Below are 26682 nucleotides of genomic sequence, written 5' to 3'. Positions count from 1 at the left end.
TAGCCATGGTGCCACAGAAAAAAAGAAGACGCTGTACGGCAAAAAACTGCAAAGGAACCCCAAGAGCAATATGCTGCAAATATGATGTTGGTTTGTGCATTGAATGTTTTGTGCCATATCACAAAGTGAGTACTACCGCCTGAACTTGTAAATCACATACAGTGCATTATTTTACTTGCTGTCATATATTCTGCCTAAAATGTATGTTCTGCCTATCGTGACATATATGTTACGCCGTTTTTTGTTTCAATTATTGATGAGTTTTGGTTTTCATTGTTGTATTGTAGAAATCAGAAGAAAAAAATAATACAGGCAGAAATGGGTTAATGGGGAATTTCAGTGTGTAATAATTGTTTCAAACAAAAGTTTTCATGGGTACTATTTTAGCCACGCTGTCAGATTACGTGCAACACAGTACTTAAAACTCTAATCTTATCAAATAAAACGGACGTACAAAGTCAAATGCCATCAGACTTTTTTCTGCAGTTGTTGAGATACTAAATCCTACTTATCGCTCTCAATCTCATTTAGAAACAGCACTCACGTTTCCTTTAGGGACAAGTTGTCACGATACATACGACGCCACTACGGAGCAGCTATTATCTAGAGGAAATGCTACTGATAATCACGATGAAAGTAATGGGACCCTTCACTGATGAGGTTTCATCCTCTGGAAGAACCCAGGTTCTTGCGTAAATTCTCTCCTTGAGATCAGTTTCTGACGCCATGTGCACGCCGACGATTGGATCAAGGGTACAACGAAGGCGGCTGCAGGATGTATAAAGATGTGCTGGTGTCCAGCATTTGTGATACATGCTTCTGAGATGATGAAGTTTTCAGTGGTCGTAATGTGCCTGCTGGTGCCAGCTTTCGCGGCGCCAAGTTCTCTAAAGCTGTGGGCCAGGAGAGAGGACCGCTTAGTCGGTGGCACGGATACGACCATAACGGAGTACCCCTGACAGCTGTCTGTCATCTTCGAAGGTTCCCTCAGGTGCGGCGCTTCCATCATCAGCTCCAACTGGGCACTGACGGCCGCCCACTGCATCGACGGCCTCTCAGCGTCAATGCTGACCGTGCGTGCAGGCTCCTCGTACAGAAACAGTGGCGGAACTGTGCTCGATGTTGCACAGGCCATCAAAAACAAACTGTACTACGCAATTAACGTTGACTACGACATTGCAGTGCTGCAGGTGAGAGAAGACTTCCTGTGCAACTTAATTGTAAAATGGAAACCCTTACGACTGGAAATGATATTAAAATATTCCATGGTTTTATGCGATGCTCACATAAATTCCTAGGAGGAGCAGTTTCTTTCACCTGTACAAAGAACCATGCCAGAAAGTATCCTCAGCAGGTGGGGACGAAATTTTGGGTTTTTACAAGAAATTCGTTTAGTCTTAGTATAATAGCTCAGAATGGCTTAATAAGTCAGTCCATTTAAGTCTAAATCGAACAGTTATTAATACAGTAAGTTTTCTCGTTTTTTGTTTGACAACATAACATGCAATGCGGTATGAGTTGTTCCTACTGGAATCGTTGTTTTTCCTCAGCAGACCCACTTTTGTGCAAGGTTTTTTGGATTTTCTCTAGTCTTCACCGTGTTCAGAAGGTATTTTCTCCCTTTTCGCAGCTGTTGCTGTCATGCTGCAGTTAATATGAGTCAGAATCTTCCACGCAGAAAAAAATAAGTTCTAATCCGGGGTAGACATCGTTACATAAAGTGAGGAAATGTCACGGATTGCGCGCCCCCTCCCGCCGGACGTTCGAGTCCTCCCTCGGGCATGGGTTTGTGTGTTGTTCTCAGCATAATTTAGTTTAGATAGTGTGGAAGTCTATGGACCGCTGACCTCATCAGTTTGGTCCCTTACGAATTCACACATATTCGAACATTTTTTGAAAATGAGGAAGTAGGCACAATTGTCAAGGCACTAGCTTGGGTTTCGGCAAGACTGGAGTTAGAAACCACATCCGTTCATACTGATATAAGTTTTCCCTTCGGTTCTTGAATCGTCAAGGAATATGTCTGAATCAAGGAATATATTTGACTGTTTCCTCTGAAAATTACATTAACGATTTACTTGCTCATCATGATGTTTTTCTCCATCTTTAAGAACGTTCTGCTCAATAGCATCGTAAGCCGTCGCTGTGGTCAGCAGTTCTAGACGCTTCAGTCAGTAACCGCGCTGCTGCTACGGTCGCAGGTTCGAATCCTGCCTCGGGCATGGATTTGTGTGATGTCCTTAGGTTAGTTAGGTTTAAGTAGTTCTACGTCTAGGGGACTGATGACCTCAGATGTTAAGTCCCATAGTGCTTAAAGTCATTAAAAAAATAGCATCGTAAACACCAGTCTTCCTTGCTTTTGTGAGAAATATTACCATTCATTCTCGACCCGCCATTTCTTCAGTTACTCACCTTCTTGTTTTCCTTCTAGAGGTACTGCTAAGTATATAAGTCTCGAACGGAAAATTAGTCTAGCTGGATGATGATTACATACGAAGAATTGATTTTGTCTGGACTTATATCTTCTTTATGGAAATATTCTCTGTATATAAAATGATAACGTCCCAGCGACAGAAACAGGTAGTAGACTGCAGTTTGCTTGAGTTGTTCAGATAGGAAACGTGAAGTCCGAAGGTTACATCAGGTATGAGATAACGAAACTCACACATGAACAGCACACACGACTGTTTAGAACATAAGCACTACTGATTATCGAAGTACTGTAATATGTGGTTCAAATTTTCGTAGTTAACAATCAGAGTACGTTGACGTCTTCAGGTGTAGGGAATCTGGCCAATATCAGCGTCGTTCATGCTCGATATTTCGGTAACGTGATTCGTATCTTCATCAGGCGCTGCCTGAGACTGCTCGTCGAGTGAATGAATGAAACTTAGAGTATGTTATTTATGGCATGGCGAATTTACGGATGATGATAAAAAAAACGTCCCAGCCCTATGACAAATTTTTATTTATGATCGAACCATTTTCATAGCGTTAGAGCCTTATCTTCAGGGATACATCTCTATATAAAAGATCTTGCGTAGGTTAAAGTGCACTTCAACTTCCTCTTCTTCTTCTTCTTCTTCTTCTGCGAGTTCAGGGTTAGGCCTAGGGCCTGCTCTTCTCAAATGGTTCAAATTGCTCTGAGCACTATGGAACTTAACATCTATGGTCATCAGTCCCCTAGAACTTAGAACTACTGAAACCTAAGTAACCTAAAGACATCACACAACACACAGTCATCACGAGGCAGAGAAAATCCCTGACCCCGCCGGGAATCGAACCCGGGCGTGGGAAGCGAGAACGCTACCGCACGACCACGAGCTGCGGACCTGCTATTGTCGCAGCATCTCATTCTCAGTCTTAAAATACTTCTCTTGCCCCTTGTCTTATAACCCACTCCTAGGTTAGGAAATCTTTGTGGTAACGTACGATATAGATTTTCTCTCAGTTTTTCTTCCTAATCGACTGCCTTTTGTGTTATTGGTTGCATTCCTAATTCTTCCCTTATTACTTGACATATAATTTCGTCTTCCATAGTTCAGTCATTCACAGATCTTAGACATTTCATTTCAGATGCTTCTACTTTCAATAAATCTTTATTTCTCAGTACCTAACTTCCTGCTCCTTATAACAACTAGGAGTTTCTGTGTCTTCAGTTGTATTTTTTCGTTGTTTTACCCTTAACTGGTCTTCTAATTGTGCGACGTGAACGCTGGTAAGCATTAGCGTTTTTCCTGTGTATCCGTAACTTGATCAAATGATACGTCACACCCTAAATACTTGAAAACGACCTACCTGTTCTATTGGTTTTATTATTGAGGACTATTCGTATTCACACTGGATGAATATCTAAAAAGGCCATTGTTTCAGTTTTAATTACAGATATATTCACATCTCATTTAGTTTATGAAATGCCAAAAACAGAAAGGAAGGAAGACTGAGTTTAACGTTCCGTCGACATCTATGTCATTAGAGAAAGAGAACAAACTCGGATTGCGTCGGGGATGGAGAAGGAAATCGGACGTGTCCTTTCAAAAGAACAATGCCGGTATTTTTCTGTAGCGATTTAGGGATATCACGGAACATCTAAATGTTAATGGCCGGCGTGAGATTGAACCGTCGTCCTCACGAAAGCGAGTCATCTGTGCTAACCACTTCTCCACCTCTCACGGTTTACGAGTAGTGCCATCTGTAATTTATCAGCGCTGTCTTGTATGATAACTTCATCATCCTGGAATAACATCGTGTTAATATATTTTCTCCTTCCAGTATTCATGCTCCATGGTGTTCTAACTCTTATCAATTTCCTGTGCATGTCATCTAAATAGATATTGACTAATATTCGTGAAAAGCTACATTGTTGTTTTATTCCTTGATTAATTTGTATTTCAGGTATTATCTCTTCACCTGCGTCAGTTCTACTCCTGGTGTTCAAATACAGGCTTTTTGTGGTTCTGATCACATGTCCAGGGATTCCTCCACGCTCCATTGCTGAAATGTATACAAAACTATATAAGAAAATTATGTACTCTTATTTCGTTAATAACTTAGTTCAAGCAATAAGCGGTAGACGATCCAAGATTCTTTATTTGATTGTAATAAAAACAGTTTCAACCATCACTTGGTGCCTTGTCTTTAGACAGCGTCGCCTAATTATCAGATAGCATTCAAAAGTCATTAGTATGACACTGGAATTGCATTCGCGAGGCCGGCAGCTATAATCCCAGATATAGATTTTCCAAAATTTTCTTAATCGCTTTTTGCAGTTCCGGGATGGTTCCTTGGAAAGCTACGAAGCAGTTCGTTCTCCATCGTTCCCCACTCAGAGCATGAGCTCTTACTTCAGAGCTTTCGTCTCCAGCCGATAGATAAACCCTATTCTTCCTTCCTTTTGTCCAAAGTAGATCCAGAATAGGCCCTGTAGAAATAACAGTGCAGGTATCATGATGCGAACGTATTCTTGTCTTGACTATAGAGAAGTCGAAGAAAAATTAGTTCAATAGGCTACTCGGATCCTCATCTCTGGAACTTCACACTCAAAAAGGTGGGACTCCCGTTGTAGATTTGCACCTACTGCTGCTCCGCTGTGATGCACCTACAGTTTTCATACACCAAGTTGCAATACTTTCGCAACAACAGGTGATTTCCGAGTTGTAATCTCACTTCGTTGTTACAAGTAAATGATGCAGTATACTTACTATGGTGTATAAGCGAGAGATACCATACTTTTACTATAGATGTGGCCGGCAGCTGTGGTCGAGCTGTTCTAGGCGCTTCAGATGAGAACAACACGGCTGCTACGGTTGCAGGTTCGAATCCTGCCTCGTGCATGGATGTGCGTGATGTACTTAGGTTAGTTAGGTTTAAGTAGTTCTAAGTCTAGGGGACTGATGACCTCAGATATTAAGTCCCATAGTGCTTAGAGCCATTTGAACCATTTTTACGGCAGATTTAGAAATTATCTGCATTTACACTCGAGGGTAGCTGTGGCTATTAAAATGCCCTATTAAAATGGTTTATTTCAGAAACTTGCCGCTTCGTTTTAAAAGAAATTAGTGGTTGTCTGTTCCTTAATCGAAGCTACTGTTCAGCTGCATAGCTCCGCTGATAGGAGAACTACATAAACTTATAGGGTGAATGCAGTGCATACAACTTGAAGGTCTGGTTTGGTGGAGCGTTTTTTCCAAAAAATGTTTCTGAGCATTATGGGACTGAACTTCTGAGGTCATTAGTCCCCTAGAACTTAGAACTAGTTAAACCTAACTAACCTAAGGACATCACACACATCCATGCCCGAGGCAGGATTCGAACCTGCGACCGTAGCGGTCTCGCGGTTCCAGACTGCAGCGCCTAGAACCGCACGGCCACTTCGGCCGGCGCGTTTCTTCAGTTTTTCCTTTTATTATTAGAATTCGACCATCCGCAAAAGGAAGTGTGAGGGAATACCTAGTTTGAGGCAAGGGAAGCTTTAAGTTACACAATATATTCTTTAGACAAATATTTTTTTTATTGCAGTCTTTGATCACAATATAAAGCCCTCCGACGATGACCGGTTTGAGTCAACAATGACCAACTTCAGATATGTTCTACACCATGTCCTAATGTGATAAAGCCGTAATTTTAGAACAGATCTGAAGATGGTCATTACTGAATGAAACCGGTCATCGTCGAAAGCTTTTATATTGTGATCAAAGAATGGAATAAAGAAGAAACACTTAAAAATACCTGGTTCACTGTCTATATTAGCGACTATGTGACAGATGGTGATATTCGATAGACCTGGATCGCAACAAGAGTCTACTGGACATGCTTTGATTGCTGTTATGTCTGTTCGAAAGTTGTTGACGGCTAATGTTGGAGTTCGTTTGCTGAAATAGATGCATGTCTCGTTGCGGAGTGGCCGAGCGGTTCTAGGCGCTAGTCTGGGACCGGGCGTCCGCTACGGTCGCAGGTTCGAATCCTGCCTCGGGCATGGATGTGTGTGATGTCCTTAGGGTTAGTTAGGTTTAAGCAGTTCTAAGTTCTAGGGGACTGATGACCACAGCAGTTAGGTCCCATAGTGCTCAGAGCCAGAGCCATGTCTCGTTGTACATATTTCCAGGACGTTAAAACTCAGGGAACGTTTCTAAATACTAGGTTACCAAGCTGCGCCAAAGGTCCCTTGTACATCACCACGATTAAACACATTATGGCAGTGAGACTGCTAAATACAAATTCTTTGTTCTCAGTAACACATCAGTCGTGTCTGTTTGTGGGGTGAAACCGTATTGAGTTTTATGGAGATCTCTGGAGTCTATGTAAGTGCATTATTTGGTTTATTAAAAGCATATCCACTATCTTTGGTTCTATGTATAAAAGACTTACTGGGAGTAACTTGGTGCTTCCTATGGTGCATTCGTTTCAGGGCTTAACTATCTATCCTGTTTTAGGTCTCTTCCATAGTTTTGCAAATATAACTTTTGTAATTTAATGATTTAAGCTTCGACGTATTCTAATTTCGTATTTGGAAAGAAATGTACCTGATGTAACTGTATGACGAATTATCATTGTTAACGTATTTTATAGATAATATTTTCAGTTACACTTCACACAGGTAATATTACAATTTAATAGTGAATTTTATCTGTGTCGTACACTGATGAACCGTCAAGGTTGAAATAAATGATATTATTCCCTATGAGTTCGATGTTCATCTACATCTACATGTACATCTACATCTACATTTACACTCCGCAAGCCACCCAACGGTGTGTGGCGGAGGGCACTTTACGTGCCACTGTCATTACCTCCCTTTCCTGTTCCAGTCGCGTATGGTTCGCGGGAAGAACGACTGTCTGAAAGCCTCCGTGCGCGCTCTAATCTCTCTAATTTTACATTCGTGATATCCTCTGGAGGTATAAGTAGGGGGAAGCAATATATTCGATATGGCGAGCAAACTACACCGCGATGCAGAGCGTCTGCCACTTGAGTTTGTTAAACATCTCCGTAACGCTATCATGGTTACCAAATAACCCTGTGACGAAACGCGTCGCTCTTCTTTGGATCTTCTCTATCTCCTCCGTCAACCCGATCTGGTACGGATCCCACACTGATGAGCAATACTCAAATACAGGTCGATCGAGTGTTTTGTAAGCCACCTCCTTTGTTGAGGGACTACATTTTCTGAGGACTCTCCCAATGAATTTCAACCTGGTACCCGCCTTATCAACAATTAATTTTATATGATCATTCCACTTCAAATCGTTCCGCACGCATACTCCCAGATATTTTACAGAAGTAACTGCTACCAGTGTTTGTTCCGCTATCATATAATCATACAATAAAGGATCCTTCTTTCTATGTATTCGCAATACATTACATTTGTCTATGTTAAGGGTCAGTTGCCACTCCCTGCACCAAGTGCCTATCCGCTGCAGATCTACCTGCATTTCGCTACAATTTTCTAATACTGCAACTTCTCTGTATACTACAGCATCATCCGCGAAAAGCCGCATGGAAATTCCGACACTATCTACTAGGTCATTTATATATATTGTGAAAAGCAATGGTCCCATAACACTCCCCTGTGGCACGCCTGAGGTTACTTTAACGTCTGTAGACGTCTCTCCATTGATAACAACATGCTGTGTTCTGTTTGCTAAAAACTCTTCAATCCAGCCACACAGCTGGTCTGATATTCTGTAGGCTCTTACTTTGTTTATCAGGCGACAGTGCAGAACTCAATCGAACGCCTTCCGGAAGTCAAGCAAAATAGCATCTACCTGGGAGCCTGTATCTAATATTTTCTGGGTCTCACACGATCGCTGTTTCCGGAATCCATGTTGATTCCTACATAGTAGATTCTGGGTTTCCAAAAACGACATGATACTCGAGCAGAAAACATGTTCTAAAATTCTACAACAGATCGACGTCAGAGATATAGGTCTATAGTTTTGCGCATCTGCTCGACGACCCTTCTTGAAGACTGGGACTACCTGTGCTCTTTTCCAATCATTTGGAACCTTCCGTTCCTCTAGAGACTTGCGGTACACGGCTGTTAGAAGGGGGGCAAGTTCTTTCGCGTACTCTGTGTAGAATCGAATTGGTATCCCGTCAGGTCCAGTGGACTTTCCTCTGTTGAGTGATTCCAGTTGCTTTTCTATTCCTTGGACACTTATTTCGATGTCAGCCATTTTTTCGTTTGTGCGAGGATTTAGAGAAGGAACTGCTGTGCGGTCTTCCTCTGTGAAACAGCTTTGTAAAAAGGTGTTTAGTATTCCAGCTTTACGCGTGTCATCCTCTGTTTCAATGCCATAATCATCCTGGAGTGTCTGGATATACTGTTTCGAGCCACTTACTGATTTAACGTAAGACCAGAACTTCCTAGGATTTTCTGTCAAGTCGGTACATAGAATTTTACTTTCGAATTCACTGAACGATTCACGCATAGCCCTCCTTACGCTAAGTTTGACATCGTTTAGCTTCTGTTTGTCTGAGAGGTTTTGGCTCCGTTTAAACTAGGAGTGAAGCTCTCTTTGCTTTCGCAGTAGTTTCCTAACTTTGTTGTTGTACTACGGTGGGTTTTTCCCGTCCCTCACAGTTTTACACGGCACGTACCTGTGTAAAACGCATTTTACGATTGCCTTGAAGTTTTTTCCATAAATACTCAACATTGTCAGTGTCGGAACAGAAATTTTCGTTTTGATCTGTTAGGTAGTCTGAAATCTGCCTTCTATTACTCTTGCTAAACAGATAAACCTTCCTCCCTTTCTTTATATTCCTATTAACTTCCATATTCAGGGATGCTGCAACGGCCTTATGATCACTGATTCCCTGTTCTGCACATACAGAGCCGAAAAGTTCGGGTCTGTTTGTTATCAGTAGGTCCAAGATGTTATCTCCACGAGTCGGTTCTCTGTTTAATTGCTCGAGGTAATTTTCGGATAGTGCACTCAGTATAATGTCACTCGATGTTCTGTCCCTACCACCCGTACTAAACATCTGAGTGTCCCAGTCTAAATCTGGTAAATTAAAATCTCCACCTAAGACTATAACATGCTGAGAAAATTTATGTGAAATGTATTCCAAAATTTCTCTCAGTTCTTCTGCCACTAATGCTGCTGAGTCGGGAGGTTGGTAAAAGGAGCCAATTATTAACCTAGCTCGGTTGTTCAGTGTAACCTCTACCCATAATAATTCACAGGAACTATCCACTTCTACTTCACTACAGGATAAACTACTACTAACAGCGACGAACACTCCACCACCGGTTGCATGCAATCTATCCTTTCTAAACACCGTCTGTACCTTTGTAAAAATTTCGGCAGAATTTATCTCTGGCTTCAGCCAGCTTTCTGTACCTATAACGATTTCAGCTTCGGTGCTTTCTATCAGCGCTTGAAGTTCCGGTACTTTAACAACGCAGCTTCGACAGTTTACAATTACAATACCGATTGCTGCTTGGTCTCCGCATGTCCTGACTTTGCCCCGCACCCGTTGAGGCTGTTGCCCTTTCTGTACTTGCCCAAGGCCATCTGACCTAGAAAACCTCCCAGCCCACGCCACAAAACCCCTGCTACCCGTGTAGCCGCTTGTTGCGTGTAGTGGACTCCTGACCTATCCAGCGGAGCCCGAAACCCCACCATCCTATGGCGCAAGTCGAGGATTCTGCAGCCCACACGGTCCCAGAACCGTCTCAGCCTCTGATTCAGACCCTCCACTCGGCTCTGTACCAAAGGTCCGCAGTCAGTCCTGTCGACGATGCTGCAGATGGTGAGCTCTGCTTTCATCCCGCTAGCGAGACTGGCAGTCTTCACCAAATCAGATAGCCGCCGGAAGCCAGAGAGGATTTCCTCCGATCCATAGCGACACACATCATTGGTGCCGACATGAGCGACCACCTGCAGATGGGTTCACCCAGTACCCTTCATGGCATCCGGAAGGACCCTTTCCACATGTGGAATGACTCCCCCCGGTATGCACACGGAGTGCACATTGGTTTTCTTCTCCTCTCTTGCTGCCATATCCCTTAGGGGCCCCATTACGCGCCTGACGTTGGAGCTCCCAACTACCAGTAAGCCCACCCTCTGCGACCACCCGGATCTTGCAGAATGAGGGGCAACCTCTGGAACAGGACAAGCAGCCATGTCAGGCCGAAGATCAGTATCAGCCTGAGACAGAGCCTGAAACCGGTTCGTCAGACAAACTGGAGAGGCCTTCCGTTCAGCTCTCCGGAATGTCTTTCGCCCCCCGCCACACCTTGAGACGATCTCCCATTCTACCACAGGTGAGGGATCAGCCTCAATGCGGGCAGTATCCCCGGCAACCACAGTCGTAGTCCGATCGGGGGATGCGTGGGACGAGCTGGCCGTCCCCGACAAACCACCATCCGGACCCCCACAGTGATCCCCATTGGCAACAGCCTCAAGCTGTGTGATCGAAGCCAACACTGCCTGAAGCTGGGCGCGAAGCGATGCCAACTCAGCCTGCATCCGAACACAGCAGTTGCATATTGTGTCTTGGAAAGCAACATTACAAAATTGTTGAGGCTTTCGTGGCCACTTGTTGACAAACTGCCTATTGGCTTCTGTCTCGGGTTCTTCGGCCGACGTTCATCTAATGATTTTTCTGACGTTTCGCCAGCACGAGTGGCTGGCATTGTCAAAGCTTCACCCTCCATTGCCGGTGGTGAACTGGAGCCGAGCTCGCGGGCGCAGACTATATGTACCTGGCGCGCCAACGTCCGAGGGCTTCTCCGCGGTCATTTCCGGTGCGGTTCTCCTCTTGCTACCTGCGACGGTCGTTCGCTGCAGTACGGGAAGCCAGGATCCGTTGACCTTAAGGCTTTCCTCTTTCTTGTTCAAACTGTTCGCGTGTTTTTGTATTTCTACAGCTTCTCTGAACAAGCGCGTGTGATAGTGGTTCTCTACAGCCAGAACTTCCGTGTCGGCGAATTTAATTACGTGGTCGGTCTCATTCAGTGCGTGTTCTGCCACGGCCGATTTCTCCACCTGCCCCAACCTGCAATGTCGCTTATGCTCCCTGATCCTGGTGTTAATGGATCGTCCAGTCATCCCGACATAAACTTTTCCGCATGTGCATGGTATGCGGTATATTCCCGACATTGAAAGTGGGTCTCTTTTCTCCTTCGCCGATCTAAGACACTCTTTGATCTTCCTTGTCGGTTTGAAGATCGTCTTTACGCCATGTTTGCGCAATATACGGCCGATTCTGTCCGTCACTCTGGGAATGTATGGCAGAAAGGCCGTACCCGACATTTCTTTTTCTGGTTCCTTACTTCGCCGAGTGTTTGGCTCAGTTACACTTCTAATATAATTTGTGGAGTACCCATTGCTCCTCAGGACTGTTTCCAGGTGTTGCATTTCTCGTTTGAGGTGTTGCGGCTCACATATTCGTCCTGCTCTCGTTACGAGCGTACTAATCATGCCCCTTTTCTGGCTCGGGTGGTGGTTTGACAGTTTGTGCAGGTATCGGTCCGTGTGAGTCGGTTTTCGATACACGCTGTGTCCCAGGTTTTCGCCGTCCCTTGTGACCAGCACATCTAGAAATGGCAGTTTCTTGTCCTTTTCTACTTCCATGGTAAATGTTATGTTGGCATGGAGGCTGTTCAAGTGTCTTAGGAAGTCACCGAGCTGTTCTTCACCATGGCTCCACACCACGAAAGTATCATCGACGTACCTGTACCACACCTTAGGTTTGCAAGTGGCCGAGTCCAGTGCCTGTGCTTCGAATTGTTCCATGAATAAGTTGGCCACCACTGGACTGAGAGGACTACCCATGGCGACGCCTTCCAGCTGTTCGTAGAAGTCGCCATTCCACGTGAAATAGCTCGTGGTGAGACATGCATGGAGGAGCTTTTTGATGTCTAGCGGGAAAATGGAACCGATGTGCTCCAGAGCGTCACTGAGTGGCACTTTCGTAAATAACGAAACAACATCAAAGCTGACCAGGATGTCGTTTGGTGCAAGTTTCAGTTTCTTCAGCTTCTCAATGAAATGTCCTGAGTCCTTAATGTATGTGTCGGTCTTCCCCACGTGTGGTTGGAGCAGAGAGGCCAAGTGTTTTGCCAGCTTATATGTCGGTGATCCAGGAGCGCTAACGATCGGTCTCAGTGGAACGTTGTTCTTATGGATCTTGGGTAATCCATACAGCCGAGGTGGTAGGGCTTCTGTGTTGCGCAGGTTTCTCTGCATGTCCGCCGGCAGAGAAGACGCCTTGATCAATCGATTCGTATTCCGTGTGATACGTTGCGTCGGATCTGCGCTTAGTTTTCGGTACGTCGTCGGATCTAATAGGTCTCGGATCTTTTGCTCATAATCATCGGTCTTCATTACGACGGTCGCATTCCCCTTATCGGCAGGCAGTACCAATATACTCTTGTCGGCGTTGAGATTCTTAATGGCTTGTACCTCTTCTTTCTTCAGGTTGCAAGCTGGTGGTTTTGCTCGGCGCAGTATCCTGGCTGTTTCCGTGCGTATTTCCTCTGCCCTTTCACAAGGAAGGGTACGAATGGCTGCTTCGGTGTTGGCAATGATGTCCTCCATAGGTATAGTTCTCGGGATGATAGCGAAATTCCCTCCTTTTTGAAGAACAGACACTTCGTGAGCGAATACATACAACACGGAGAGACTTGGCAAGAACGGATCAGGAACTTCTGGACCTTTTCTATCAACTAAGTAGCAGAATGCATCGAGACGACTGGGACAAGATTGACAGCATCACTCACAGGAGCATGCAGAACGAACTCGAGCGCTGCACCGATCGACAGAAGAAAAAGTTTGAAAGATGCCGGAAGCACACCGACAAGGCGACTCCCGACATGTCACACACAGTGGTCAACCTCACTGAACGACAATTGACCGAAGAGGAAGTGTCTGTTCTTCAAAAAGGAGGGAATTTCGCTATCATCCCGAGAACTATACCTATGGAGGACATCATTGCCAACACCGAAGCAGCCATTCGTACCCTTCCTTGTGAAAGGGCAGAGGAAATACGCACGGAAACAGCCAGGATACTGCGCCGAGCAAAACCACCAGCTTGCAACCTGAAGAAAGAAGAGGTACAAGCCATTAAGAATCTCAACGCCGACAAGAGTATATTGGTACTGCCTGCCGATAAGGGGAATGCGACCGTCGTAATGAAGACCGAAGATTATGAGCAAAAGATCCGAGACCTATTAGATCCGACGACGTACCGAAAACTAAGCGCAGATCCGACGCAACGTATCACACGGAATACGAATCGATTGATCAAGGCGTCTTCTCTGCCGGCGGACATACAGAGAAACCTGCGCAACACAGAAGCCCTACCACCTCGGCTGTATGGATTACCCAAGATCCATAAGAACAACGTTCCACTGAGACCGATCGTTAGCGCTCCTGGATCACCGACATATAAGCTGGCAAAACACTTGGCCTCTCTGCTCCAACCACACGTGGGGAAGACCGACACATACATTAAGGACTCAGGACATTTCATTGAGAAGCTGAAGAAACTGAAACTTGCACCAAACGACATCCTGGTCAGCTTTGATGTTGTTTCGTTATTTACGAAAGTGCCACTCAGTGACGCTCTGGAGCACATCGGTTCCATTTTCCCGCTAGACATCAAAAAGCTCCTCCATGCATGTCTCACCACGAGCTATTTCACGTGGAATGGCGACTTCTACGAACAGCTGGAAGGCGTCGCCATGGGTAGTCCTCTCAGTCCAGTGGTGGCCAACTTATTCATGGAACAATTCGAAGCACAGGCACTGGACTCGGCCACTTGCAAACCTAAGGTGTGGTACAGGTACGTCGATGATACTTTCGTGGTGTGGAGCCATGGTGAAGAACAGCTCGGTGACTTCCTAAGACACTTGAACAGCCTCCATGCCAACATAACATTTACCATGGAAGTAGAAAAGGACAAGAAACTGCCATTTCTAGATGTGCTGGTCACAAGGGACGGCGAAAACCTGGGACACAGCGTGTATTGAAAACCGACTCACACGGACCGATACCTGCACAAACTGTCAAACCACCACCCGAGCCAGAAAAGGGGCATGATTAGTACGCTCGTAACGAGAGCAGGACGAATATGTGAGCCGCAACACCTCAAACGAGAAATGCAACACCTGGAAACAGTCCTGAGGAGCAATGGGTACTCCACAAATTATATTAGAAGTGTAACTGAGCCAAACACTCGGCGAAGTAAGGAACCAGAAAAAGAAATGTCGGGTACGGCCTTTCTGCCATACATTCCCAGAGTGACGGACAGAATCGGCCGTATATTGCGCAAACATGGCGTAAAGACGATCTTCAAACCGACAAGGAAGATCAAAGAGTGTCTTAGATCGGCGAAGGAGAAAAGAGACCCACTTTCAATGTCGGGAATATACCGCATACCATGCACATGCGGAAAAGTTTATGTCGGGATGACTGGACGATCCATTAACACCAGGATCAGGGAGCATAAGCGACATTGCAGGTTGGGGCAGGTGGAGAAATCGGCCGTGGCAGAACACGCACTGAATGAGACCGACCACGTAATAAAATTCGCCGACACGGAAGTTCTGGCTGTAGAGAACCACTATCACACGCGCTTGTTCAGAGAAGCTGTAGAAATACAAAAACACGCGAACAGTTTGAACGAGAAAGAGGAAAGCCTTAAGGTCAACGGATCCTGGCTTCCCGTACTGCAGCGAACGACCGTCGCAGGTAGCAAGAGGAGAACCGCACCGGAAATGACCGCGGAGAAGCCCTCGGACGTTGGCGCGCCAGGTACATTTAGTCTGCGCCCGCGAGCTCGGCTCCAGTTCACCACCGGCAATGGAGGGTGAAGCTTTGACAATGCCAGCCACTCGTGCTGGCGAAACGTCAGAAAAATCATTAGATGAACGTCGGCCGAAGAACCCGAGACAGAAGCCAAGAAAGCAACATTGTTAAAATCACGCTTCCCCCTGTCTGATCCATTTTTGGTGTTGATGTGGGACGACTCAGTGTACATATTTTGTGCAGACGAATTGATTCTGTGTTCGGCTTCAAGATGCTCATTACAGAGTACTAAACGACAGAGCGGCTTGAGTTCAAGGAAAATTAGAATGTAACTCTCGTGCAAGCGGAATCCAATTTAGGAATCCGTATATGATGTACTTGACGTTTTACCATTGTTTAGTGAAATATTCGTCAACGGAATAGCGGGTGTTGTCCACAGGAAATTGCATCAGATTAGATTAAAAAGTAGTCAGACATTACGTGTTATTTGAAGCCCTTTTGAGGCACTGACAACTTTTAAAAATGAGCACCGAAAGTAACTGTAAATTGTGGTTTTGTGGCTGTGGACATTGCTAGCCTTCAACAATTTGTAATGTCTTGTGAGCAAAAAATTTCGCTAACATGAGCGTCTACTTTGAATGTGTGATTTCTTGCAGAAACGCCTATTAGTTTTCTATGCATAACAGTACCCTTTGATCTTACTGCTCGCTTTCGCGGTAGTATTTTCTTCATAAGTCGCTAACTATGACAAAAAATATGATATACAACAGTCATTGGCTGATATAAGTGCAGATCAAAATCCGTTGATGCCATCTGCTTCAAAAGTTAAATAATCTGTTCCGTCCAGTTTAGAGTTTCACCATTATGGACGCCAACAGATTCGGAGTGTATTACGCTATTCATTGTTTCCCGTTCGTGTCTATGCCCACTCCGAATGATGAGTAGGTATCACTTTCCCTTTAGTGTCATCAATTTTCAGACCGGTTTGTTGGAGCCTGACAAGGCTTTATCCCCATGTCCATCGCTTTTTCCCGGAGTAGCACTTGCCCACAACCTTTTCAACGTTTTTTTTTTTTTGCATGTATCAAAGATTTTCGCAGTTGTCTTCCTCTAGCATAATGAAAGTTATTCCCTGACGTTTTAACAAATTTCTCACATTCCTGTCTTTTCTGCTGGTCAGTGCTTTCCATGTCTTCCTTTCCTCGCCGACTACATCTCCCTTATTATCAGCTCCTTAATTTTTGGCATCTTTCAGGGCACCTCTTACCTTATATCATACGATTAAAATTTTCTTTCTGTTTGTCCTGTAGACCGTGATCCACCTCTATACAATACTGTGCTGCAGAAGTACGTTTTCAGAAATTCCTTCCTCAGACTGGCGGCCGTATTCTATACTAGCACATTTCTTTAGACAAAACATGCTCTCTTTATTACATTTAGCTGCTTCCTCGGTTATGCGCTCTTTTTTTTCTAAAGAGTCACAATTCCTTCACTTAGGATATTATGTTGTCCTTAAATTTAGATCTACGTATATCGAAAACCTCGCTGCAGAATTTGCTCAATAATTCCATCTTCACTTGGCTTACTCAAATGAGGAGAACGCGGCAAGTGCCACAACTCGGTTTCCCAGAAACTTCGCTCAGCGGAAGAAGGGTCAAAGTGAGCGAATGCGTGTCTCGGCTTATTTGTAAGCACACGACCATTTCTGAGAAAATAGGGGTCTAAGTTTTCGAAGTACTTGAGACGCCTTTTAGTGAGTGAATAGTTTAACGGAAGCTGTGCACGCCGTGGCTAGCATCGCGACGTCACACTTTTGCGTCCCGTGTTCTAAGCCCGATTATTATATTTATTTTTGTTCTTCAGTTATCTGCCCATCTCCGTAGACGATTCCTACATATATATTTTCCACTATATAATGAAATAACTACAGGAATTACACACCATTACATACAAATTTTAATTCATAATTAACTACAAGCAATAGTTTCGGCAATGTGGTCCACTACGCGTGGTCTGCCGCGACATTATTACCGACATGTGAGACCTTCAGCATTGTTAATGTTTTTTTTTTTTTTTTTTTTTTAGTGAGATTCATATGAAAAAGTGTCAGTATGGCAAGCCTGCCTTCGCAGGATGCTCGTAGTATAAGTAATTTCTATGTTTCGAATGTTGCTACGATCGGTATCGTGCAAGGAAATGCACCATTTCTTCATCAAGAATATAGATAAAGGTGAAATATAGGTACTAATATAAGTATTGATAAAAGAATGGAACTTGAGAATTTAAAAAGATTTCAACCCTTGAAAGTACCAGAGACACATATATTGTGAAAAATCAGAGTAATTTTGCAATAAACTGAAGGTCATTTTATGCTTTAACTTGATAAGAAACATTTATACTGTCGTTGGTATATGACTGAAACAAATAAAATAATGAAAAATTATAATCGGGTTCCCAACACTGCGCGCAACGCTAGCCACTCTTCACCATTTCGGCAGAGCTGTAGCGCTACAAGGTATCTATATTACGTCGACAACTTTGACCGCCGTTTTCTCAGAAACGGTCGAGTATGTACGGGTAAGCCGAGACACTTGTTCGCTCAGTTTGACTTCTCTTCCACTGAGCGAAGTTTCTGGGAAATTGGGTTATGGCACTTCCTCATTTCTCCTCGTCAGTCCATAGTGCTCGGATGACTTTCCATTCAACAGGTCCTGTAATACCTGATTCTGTTTTCTGAGGACAGGAACGACTTAAGTGAATCTACAACAAGTAACATCTTTTTATTTTCTTTTTTTACTCTAATTAGGCGCACTAAGCTTGCCGAGAGCATTTTATATGAGCTTTGTACTTCAGAAATGTGAGACTATTGGTACACTCATGAGCCAAAACCCTGTAACTGCCACCTATCGCAAGATTGAATGGTCCCTGGTACCGGTGCGCGCGCATACAAAGCTAAGGAAAGTAAGTTCCTTGACAAAAAATTAGCCAGCCCAGTGCACACTCACACACGGATCCTTAAGGCTTTGTAGATGGCGCAGTGATCATGTTACACGTCCAACCCCGCTCGCATTCCCTCTGTAGCAGTAGAACGGAACAGCAATCAGTGAAACTTTCATCTTTCAAGCTGATATTGCACGTAAATATGCGTAAATGTAACGACGTGACGGAGTGGCAAAAAGACGTAACCATGTTTGGCCGTGCCCAAAGCCACACGGTGCGTGAAGTCACTGAATTTGTTGGAGTTTCGCGCGGTGGACTGGTCAACGTGTCTGCAAGCAGTGATGTAACGCACGTGATCATGATACTCGAAGTCAAAATTGTGCTCGAAAAAAAACTGAATAAGAGTTGCAGGAGACGCATTTAAGGGCTTGTGTATCAAAATTGCTTCCAAACATGAATTGCTGCACGCAGTGAATGAAAGTCCATCCGAACCTGCAGTCGTAAGAATAGTGTGACTACAAATGTATATAGAGCTGTCACTGTCACTGTTTCACAGTTTACCAGCTGTAAAAAGAAGATGGCGGACAGTGCAACAGTTGAAGGTGTTCCTGGCGGTTGTTTCGAATCTTTCAGGGGTGTATGTGCGATTTTCCGTGTGTGTGTGTGTGTGTGTGTGTGTGTGTGTGTGTGTGTGTGTGTGTGTGTGTGGTAGCTTTGAGGGCAGAGAACTGAGTTCCATTGCAGAGAATTGTGTTTTCATTTATTACTTGTTTTCTTTCAACTGTGGCTTTTTGTATTTGAAAGGATTTTTTTCCAGTTATTAGTTTTTTGTGGGGGACTGTTGCTGGATTTGAGAAGTTTCAAGGCAGTATTGATGTCTGTTGGGATATGTTTGTTGTTCATAAGGTGTTCAGCGAATGTGGAATGACAGCTCTTACTTTTTAATGCTTCTGTGTTCTGTGTATCTGGTATTAAACTTACAGCTTGTCTGTCCAATATAAACTGATTTGCAGTCCAGACATGTTAATTAGTAAGTACCAAATGTGTTGTGTTTGTCTGCGTTTGTGTTGGTTGTCCTTAATTTTCTCTGTATTGTGTTGTCTGTACTGTTTTTTTTTTTTGAGTATTTTGCCTATTCTTTGGGTTGCTTTGCTGTTGTACTGAGAATGAACCACTTGTTTGTTGTTGTGGGTGTTTCTTGTTCATGTGTCCTCATGTGTTTCCTGTGTGTTTGTAAGTTGGTGAGAAAGCTTTTGTTTTTGTGTATCGTGTGTCCTTTTTAATTTTTTATGGTTCTGTTAAACTATAGTGTTTGTATCGTATCGTTTCTCTACAGCTATTTGTCTCATTGTCTGTAACTCATTGTTATAGTTGTTGTCAGTGAGTGGAGTTTTGCTCAGTCTGTGCAGCATATTTTAGAAACTGGATAGTTTGTGTGCAATTGGATGATCAGAATGTTTGTGAATGGCTGTGCTGGTGGTGGTCACTTTCCTGAATATGGAGGACTGGTGTTGGTTGTTGAGTCTGTATATTGTGAGGTCAAGGAAATTTAACATTTTGTCGTTTTCTGTTTCTATGGTAATGTTTATTTTTGGGTGGACGTTGTTTATGTCACTGTGGAGTTGATGGATGCGGCTGCGATTTTCATCTGGGAGGCATATGATGTCATTACGTAACGATACCAATATATTAACAGGTATTCTGTGAGTCTTACTATTGTTTCAAATATTTTATTTTCAATGTGATTGAGAAAAATGTTTGCTCCGAGTCCACTGACTGGTGACCCCATTGGAAGCCTGTCTTCTTGTGGGTATAACTGATTGTCAGATAAGAATTAGTTTTGTTCTGTGATTAGTTTTAGAATACTAGCTGTTTCTTTTATGTGGGACTTGGGAATTTCTGCCTGTTCTTCTGATTGTTTTTTGCTGATTTTGTTGGTTTCTGTGGTGGAGATACTGGTATACATGCTCGTGATGTCAAATGATGTTAGTATTGCTTTTATGGGTATGTTCATATCTTTTTTTTTGTATCAGCTCTTCGGTGTTGTGTATGCTTCTGTATTTTTGTGTATATGTAAAGTTTCGGTAAGCATGTGTGCATTTCGCTGGCTAAGTGAAATGCGGGTGCACTTCTGAACTTGACAACGAAGCGTATCGGAATGCCCTCCTTGTGGAACTTTAGTCGGCTGTTCACTGTGATTGCTTGAGAATTCTTTTGTTTCAGACTTTTCACTGTCTGTTTTGTGAATATGCGTGAGGTATTTTTTTGAAGTGTTGGTGTGTTTTTCTGGTATCTTTCTGTTGCGTCGCTGGTTAGCTTTGTTATGTTATTGTCTTTTAGAAATTTAAAGGTTTTGTCCTGATATAGATAATTTTTTAATTGTTGTCATGAAGTTGCGTTTCATCTCGGAATGAGTGCCCCATTGTTTGTAAGTATGTTCTTTATTATTTTGGAGGTTTTTTATTCTTCACTTTTTATTCCTGTCAATATTTTGTTTCTGTTTTCCTTTTTTACGCATCTTATTTCTTCTACACTTATTTCTCTAGTCATACCGGCATTGAAGTTTGGCTTACTACTTCTTTCTTCTTGATTTATGATGTATTCACTTTCTGTGATAAGGTTCTCCACTGTCTTGTGTCTAATGTGTTTGTTGACATTGTATTTTGGGCCATTTTCTAAGCATACAATCAAGAAAAGGACTGAAGTCATGGCAACGGTGTTCTCTAAAGAGGTTATTCTTGTTGATGCCCTCCCTCACGGTGCAATGATGAACTCTGACATGTAGTGTGCTACTCTAAGAAAACTGAAGAAACGACTTCAGGGTATTTGTCGTCATAAAAGTGCAACCGAAATTGTCCTTTTCCATGACAGTGAAATGCCTCACACAAGTTTGCGTACCAGAGAGGAACGCACTAAACTTTCTGGGACTGAATGTTTTGAATATGGTCATTCTCAGCAACCGTAATTAATTACAGTGTTGCAAACTTCCAGCCAACTGGCTACAAACAGAATTTAACATTCTTTAACTAGTTTGGATCTGAGCAGTATGTGACTTAACTTCGGAGGCCATCAGTCGCCTAGAACTTAGAACTAATTAAACCTAACTAACCTAACGACATCACACACATCCATGCCCGAGGCAGGATGCGAACCTGCGACCGTAGCGGTCGCTCGGTTCCAGACTGTAGCGCCCAGAACCGCACGGCCACTCCTTTAACTAGTTTCCAAGGCCAACTAGGGACACCTTCATCAGAAGAAACTGTTTCCTTACATGTGGTTAAAAGGAAAATATGACCGACGTCGCTCTAGTCAAGACGCTAAAACAACAACTAAGACATTTTCCATCTGGATTCGTAACAGATATAGTCAAAGTTTTAAAACAATGTGTAAACATGCATCATTACAGTGGTGTAGGCCACTAGTAAGTAACAGCAACGTCTTGGACTGTTACTCCTCATCCACTCTGTAGCCCGGACCTCGCACCTTCCGACTTCCATCCAATTGGCCCAATGATGGATGTACTCCTCGGGAAACAGTACTTTGATGATGGAGAGGTTACTAACCCAGAAAGACGCTGGCTGTGACGTCGTCCAGGAGAGTGGTTCCATGCGGGCATACAGGCCCTCTAAGTATGGTGGTGTAAAACCGTCGCAATGCATGGAGATTATTTTGAACAATAGGATTTTGTAGCCAAAAGAGTTGAGGATAATACGGTGTATTGTAATCCTGAGTAAAACAGTTACTTGTCGAAACTACCCCTCCCGCATTCTCCCTCGTCCCCCCCCTCCCCCCGCGCGCCCCCACCACCACACACACACACACCAGTACATCCTTCTCTTTCAGGGAATAGCTTTTAATCGACACTCGAATATTGCTGTCAATGTCATTTCTGTAGCAATGTTTAGGAAGGTATGGACACCGGTAAGTTAACTGAGCAGCGGTGTCTACTTTCACAGCCCGCTGAGCCGTTCCCGCTGGGGTCAGACGTGCAGCCAGTGAGCCTTCCAGAGGCCGGATACGACCCTCCGAGTGGCCTTGCCGTTACTGTGACGGGCTGGGGACGGATAGCCAGCGGTGGCAGCGCCCCGACAGTTCTGCAGAAGGTGGACATCAATGTCATTGACCGCACCACTTGCCAGGATATCTTCTTTGGCATCAACATGGTGACGAAGCGGATGGTGTGCGCCGGTGAAGCAGGCAAGTCCACCTGCGATGGGGACTCAGGCGGTCCGCTCGTCAGTGGTTCGACGCAGATCGGCATCGTGTCCTGGGGAAATACTCCGTGTCAGGAGAGCGGCGCCGTGTTCACAAACGTGGGCGAACTTCGCTCGTGGGTCACCAACACTACTGGAGTGTAACTACAATAACAGTGTATATCTTATATTTTCATTGCCGTTTATAAAAGACACATTTACTAATCAAATAATTAACATCTGTTCATCTACCATAATTTCATGTTACTGGTCCCGTTTGTCAGATTTGAGTTGTTTGATGTGAGTACTGTTACTATTAAAGATACATTCTTTTTCTCGGTGCAAAAAGCTCAGAGTTAGCAGACCATGCTCCATAAATCCTATCGAAAGCTTATGCCAGCTTCGATCTGTACTCGCTCTGACTAATTTTTCTGTCCTATACATCAACGATATCTTATGTCATATATAGTTAAAACCACTGTACTGGCAAAAGTGTATTTTACTCTATTAAATGAAGTTTGTCTATGATATTTCGTGTGAAATTGATTTAAGATTTTCCTGGTTTTGCTGAGCCGCTATAGACGAGCATAGAAGTCTGCAAAGCTGGGATGACATTTTTTTCTAAAAGAGCTAACAACTGACCTTTTATAAAGATGACATTGAGAACAGGTGAGACTCTGACATTCTTTCTCTCTTTTCTGGATAGTTTTCTGTTCACATCAAGTACGTAATGAGTCCCTAAAGTGTACACTGTAATAAATACAGAATTGCTCCTTTCCCTGAAATAATCGTAATCGTAATCGTGATACTGGAACAGAATTCAGTTCTCTATTCAAAGTTATGATAAAAATAATACGTACTTACACTATAATATGGAGTATGATAGTAAAAAAAATTTCGAAGAGAAAAGGAAAGTTAGCTGAAGAGCTGACCAAATATTAACCTTCATTTTGTGTAACATAAGAAATATTTACCTTCGTTTTGTGGTACCATGTATTGGTACCAGACCACAAGCGTCATAAAGTTGTCAACGAAATTGCTAGTTTCCGTCAGACGCTAATAGCAATCTCGGGGGATTTTGTGGATGTAATGGTACACACCCACCAAGCCGCACCTCCAGTGTATCCGTACCACGAGCGCCCTCTGCCGGCACGATATAGGACGGCCGGCGGCAGCCACGCAGCCCACTCGTACTCACTATATGACGCAAAGCAGACGCTGCCTAGTCGTGGCTCTAACGCCATGCTTCGTGCTTTTGTTCAGAAAGCCGTATCCTTGTTGCTACTGTAATAGCTTCACTCACTTCTTCCTGCTTGTTTGTAATGATTCATTGTACACCGGAAATTCAAGTTAAGTAAATCTTCTGTTTACAGTGTTAATTTGCTCGCTAATCATTTCTCCTCCTGTCTAGCTTTCCTCCGACGAGAGCTGCTCCACCATCCTGTGGGCCACCTCTCCTTACCGTTGCGAATGAACTCGTAAAAAACAAGCTGATGAAAACATATCTGTCTCAAGAATCCTGGCTAACAGTTTACTGGGTCGATATACATGGTGTTTTATGAATACAAACGATATGCGCGAATGGAGTACAGCGAAAAAGTCATGGACTCAGTTATGACGTACGACTGACTCTGAGAACATAAATGCCTTATAGCACAGTCCTGATGAGCCAGACTGCGCCGGCCGGAGTGGCCGTGCGGTTCTAGGCGCTACAGTCTGGAGCCGAGCGACAACCACGGTTCGTATCCAGCCTCGGGCATGGATGTGTGTGATGTCCTTAGGTTACTTAGGTTTGATTAGTTCTAAGTTCTAGGCAACTGATGACTTCAGAAGTTAACTCGCATTGTGCTCACAGCCATTTGAACCATTTTGATCCAGACTGCACTTGAGGACGAGCACAATACAACAGTCGTACCATTGGCCGCAGTTCAGATGCACGCTGCCTTCAGCACATCTCCACGTTGACGCCCGCAGACGTTCAAAAATCGCAGGCCAGTTGGGCAAGCATTGCCAATCATTCACAGTGCGTTCCCAGAGATCATCGACACTATCAAAAATCCTTGAATGCTACAAATCTGTTACGTAACCCCACAGAAAGATATCCAAAAGTCCTAGTCAGGGGACTTTAAGCCCATCATATTGTCTAGCTTCGACAAATATACTCCTACTTCTTGTTGCAAAGCTACACTCCTGGAAATGGAAAAAAGAACACATTGACACCGGTGTGTCAGACCCACCATACTTGCTCCGGACACTGCGACAGGGCTGTACAAGCAATGATCACACGCACGGCACAGCGGACACACCAGGAACCGCGGTGTTGGCCGTCGAATGGCGCTAGCTGCGCAGCATTTGTGCACCGCCGCCGTCAGTGTCAGCCAGTTTGCCGTGGCATACGGAGCTCCATCGCAGTCTTTAACACTGGTAGCATGCCGCGACAGCGTGGACGTGAACCGTATGTGCAGTTGACGGACTTTGAGCGAGGGCGTATAGTGGGCATGCGGGAGGCCGGGTGGACGTACCGCCGAATTGCTCAACACGTGGGGCGTGAGGTCTCCACAGTACATCGATGTTGTCGCCAGTGGTCGGCGGAAGGTGCAAGTGCCCGTCGACCTGGGACCGGACCGCAGCGACGCACGGATGCACGCCAAGACTGTAGGATCCTACGCAGTGCCGTAGGGGACCGCACCGCCAATTCCCAGCAAATTAGGGACACTGTTGCTCCTGGGGTATCGGCGAGGACCATTCGCAACCGTCTCCATGAAGCTGGGTTACGGTCCCGCACACCGTTAGGCCGTCTTCCGCTCACGCCCCAACATCGTGCAGCCCGCCTCCAGTGGTGTCGCGACAGGCGTGAATGGAGGGACGAATGGAGAGGTGTCGTCTTCAGCTATGAGAGTCGCTTCTGCCTTGGTGCCAAAGATGGTCGTATGCGTGTTTGTTGCCGTGCAGGTGAGCGCCACAATCAGGACTGCATACGACCGAGGCACACAGGGCCAACACCCGGCATCATGGTGTGGGGAGCGCTCTCCTACACTGGCCGTACACCACTGGTGATCGTCGAGGGGACACTGAATAGTGCACGGTACATCCAAACCGTCATCGAACCCATCGTTCTACCATTCCTATACCGGCAAGGGAACTTGCTGTTCCAACAGGACAATGCACGTCCGCATGTATCCCGTGCCACCCAACGTGCTCTAGAAGGTGTAAGTCAACTACCCTGGCCAGCAAGATCTCCGGATCTGTCCCCCATTGAGCATGTTTGGGACTGGATGAAGCGTCGTCTCACGCGGTCTGCACGTCCAGCACGAACGCTGGTCCAACTGAGGCGCCAGGTGGAAATGGCATGGCAAGCCGTTCCACAGGACTACATCCAGCATCTCTACGATCGTCTCCATGGGAGAATAGCAGCCTGCATTGCTGCGAAAGGTGGATATACACTGTACTAGTGCCGACATTGTGCATGCTCTGTTGCCTGTGTCTATGTGCCTGTGGTTCTGTCAGTGTGATCATGTGATGTATCTGACCCCAGGAATGTGTCAATAAAGTTTCCCCTTCCTGGGACAATGAATTCACGGTGTTCTTATTTCAATTTCCAGGAGTGTATTTACCAGTACGATGATAAAGACAAACGAGGGTAATTTATCACTTACGCCTCACATACTCTGTACTTCCAGTGCTTCGTAATAAACATTAATAGTGCTATAAAACAGGCTTGAATGCACTTGTGCATATGTCTTACGGAAAAAACCACCGGTTTCTCGACAATTGTTTAATACCAAGTATGTAGCAAAATAGACTAAAACACATACGAGTCTTATAATTGTTTAAGATACGAGACAAGTTTGCACGAGTTCATCTCAAATACTTTTTTCCAGCACTGCTTTCTTCTTCACCCCTGTGAAATATTTCTTCTCGTTTCCAGTATTTCCTGGTCTATGTTACTCCATAAAATCCCATTCCTCTTCATTTCTTTACGTTAGTACCTTTAGTTGCGTTTAGTAGCGCCATTTATACACTCTAAATACTCATTCTTTTAACTCCTTTACTGTCTAAGTTCTATTATACCGAACCCAAGCGGAAATGAAGTAGCTATAGTATGTTACTGAATAAAGACGGTCAGCTGGTCCCACCGAGAGTGCACTTCATCACTGCACAGTGTGCCCATCCAGAGATACGTCTCTGTTATTCGACCGACTCTATGTGAGGTAGATTTTTATTCCAGACAGTGTAGAAAACTGAAATAGATAATATTAAATTGGAAATACAGTATCTTCAACGTTCGACCA

At 44.4% G+C, this 26682-nt stretch overlaps 1 protein-coding gene across 1 annotated transcript; it reads left to right on the top strand.

Moving 5' to 3' along the window:
- Positions 1-828: 828 nt before the first annotated feature.
- LOC126262971 (trypsin alpha-3-like) lies at positions 829-22831 on the top strand. The gene is made up of 2 exons (XM_049959921.1): positions 829-1190; positions 22154-22831. Exons 1-2 carry the CDS (start codon positions 1065-1067, stop codon positions 22553-22555), a joined length of 528 nt encoding a protein of 175 aa, XP_049815878.1. The 5' UTR covers positions 829-1064; the 3' UTR covers positions 22556-22831.
- The last annotated feature ends 3851 nt before the right edge of the window (positions 22832-26682 follow it).

Source organism: Schistocerca nitens, chromosome 6 (genome assembly GCF_023898315.1).
Source record: "Schistocerca nitens isolate TAMUIC-IGC-003100 chromosome 6, iqSchNite1.1, whole genome shotgun sequence".
Classification (NCBI taxonomy): Eukaryota; Metazoa; Arthropoda; class Insecta; order Orthoptera; family Acrididae; genus Schistocerca; species Schistocerca nitens.
The sequence above is the reverse complement of the archived record's forward strand: the minus strand, read 5'-3'. Positions and strand labels throughout refer to the sequence as shown.

What these genes read in the sequence shown, in the direction of transcription:
- LOC126262971 (XM_049959921.1), top strand. Translation starts at nt 1,065, where the DNA reads ATGCTGACCGTGCGTGCAGGCTCCTCGTACAGAAACAGTGGCGGAACT. An exon ending in ACGACATTGCAGTGCTGCAG is followed by an intron (nt 1,191 to 22,153) that starts GTGAGAGAAGAC and finishes CTACTTTCACAG; the next exon opens with CCCGCTGAGCCGTTCCCGCT.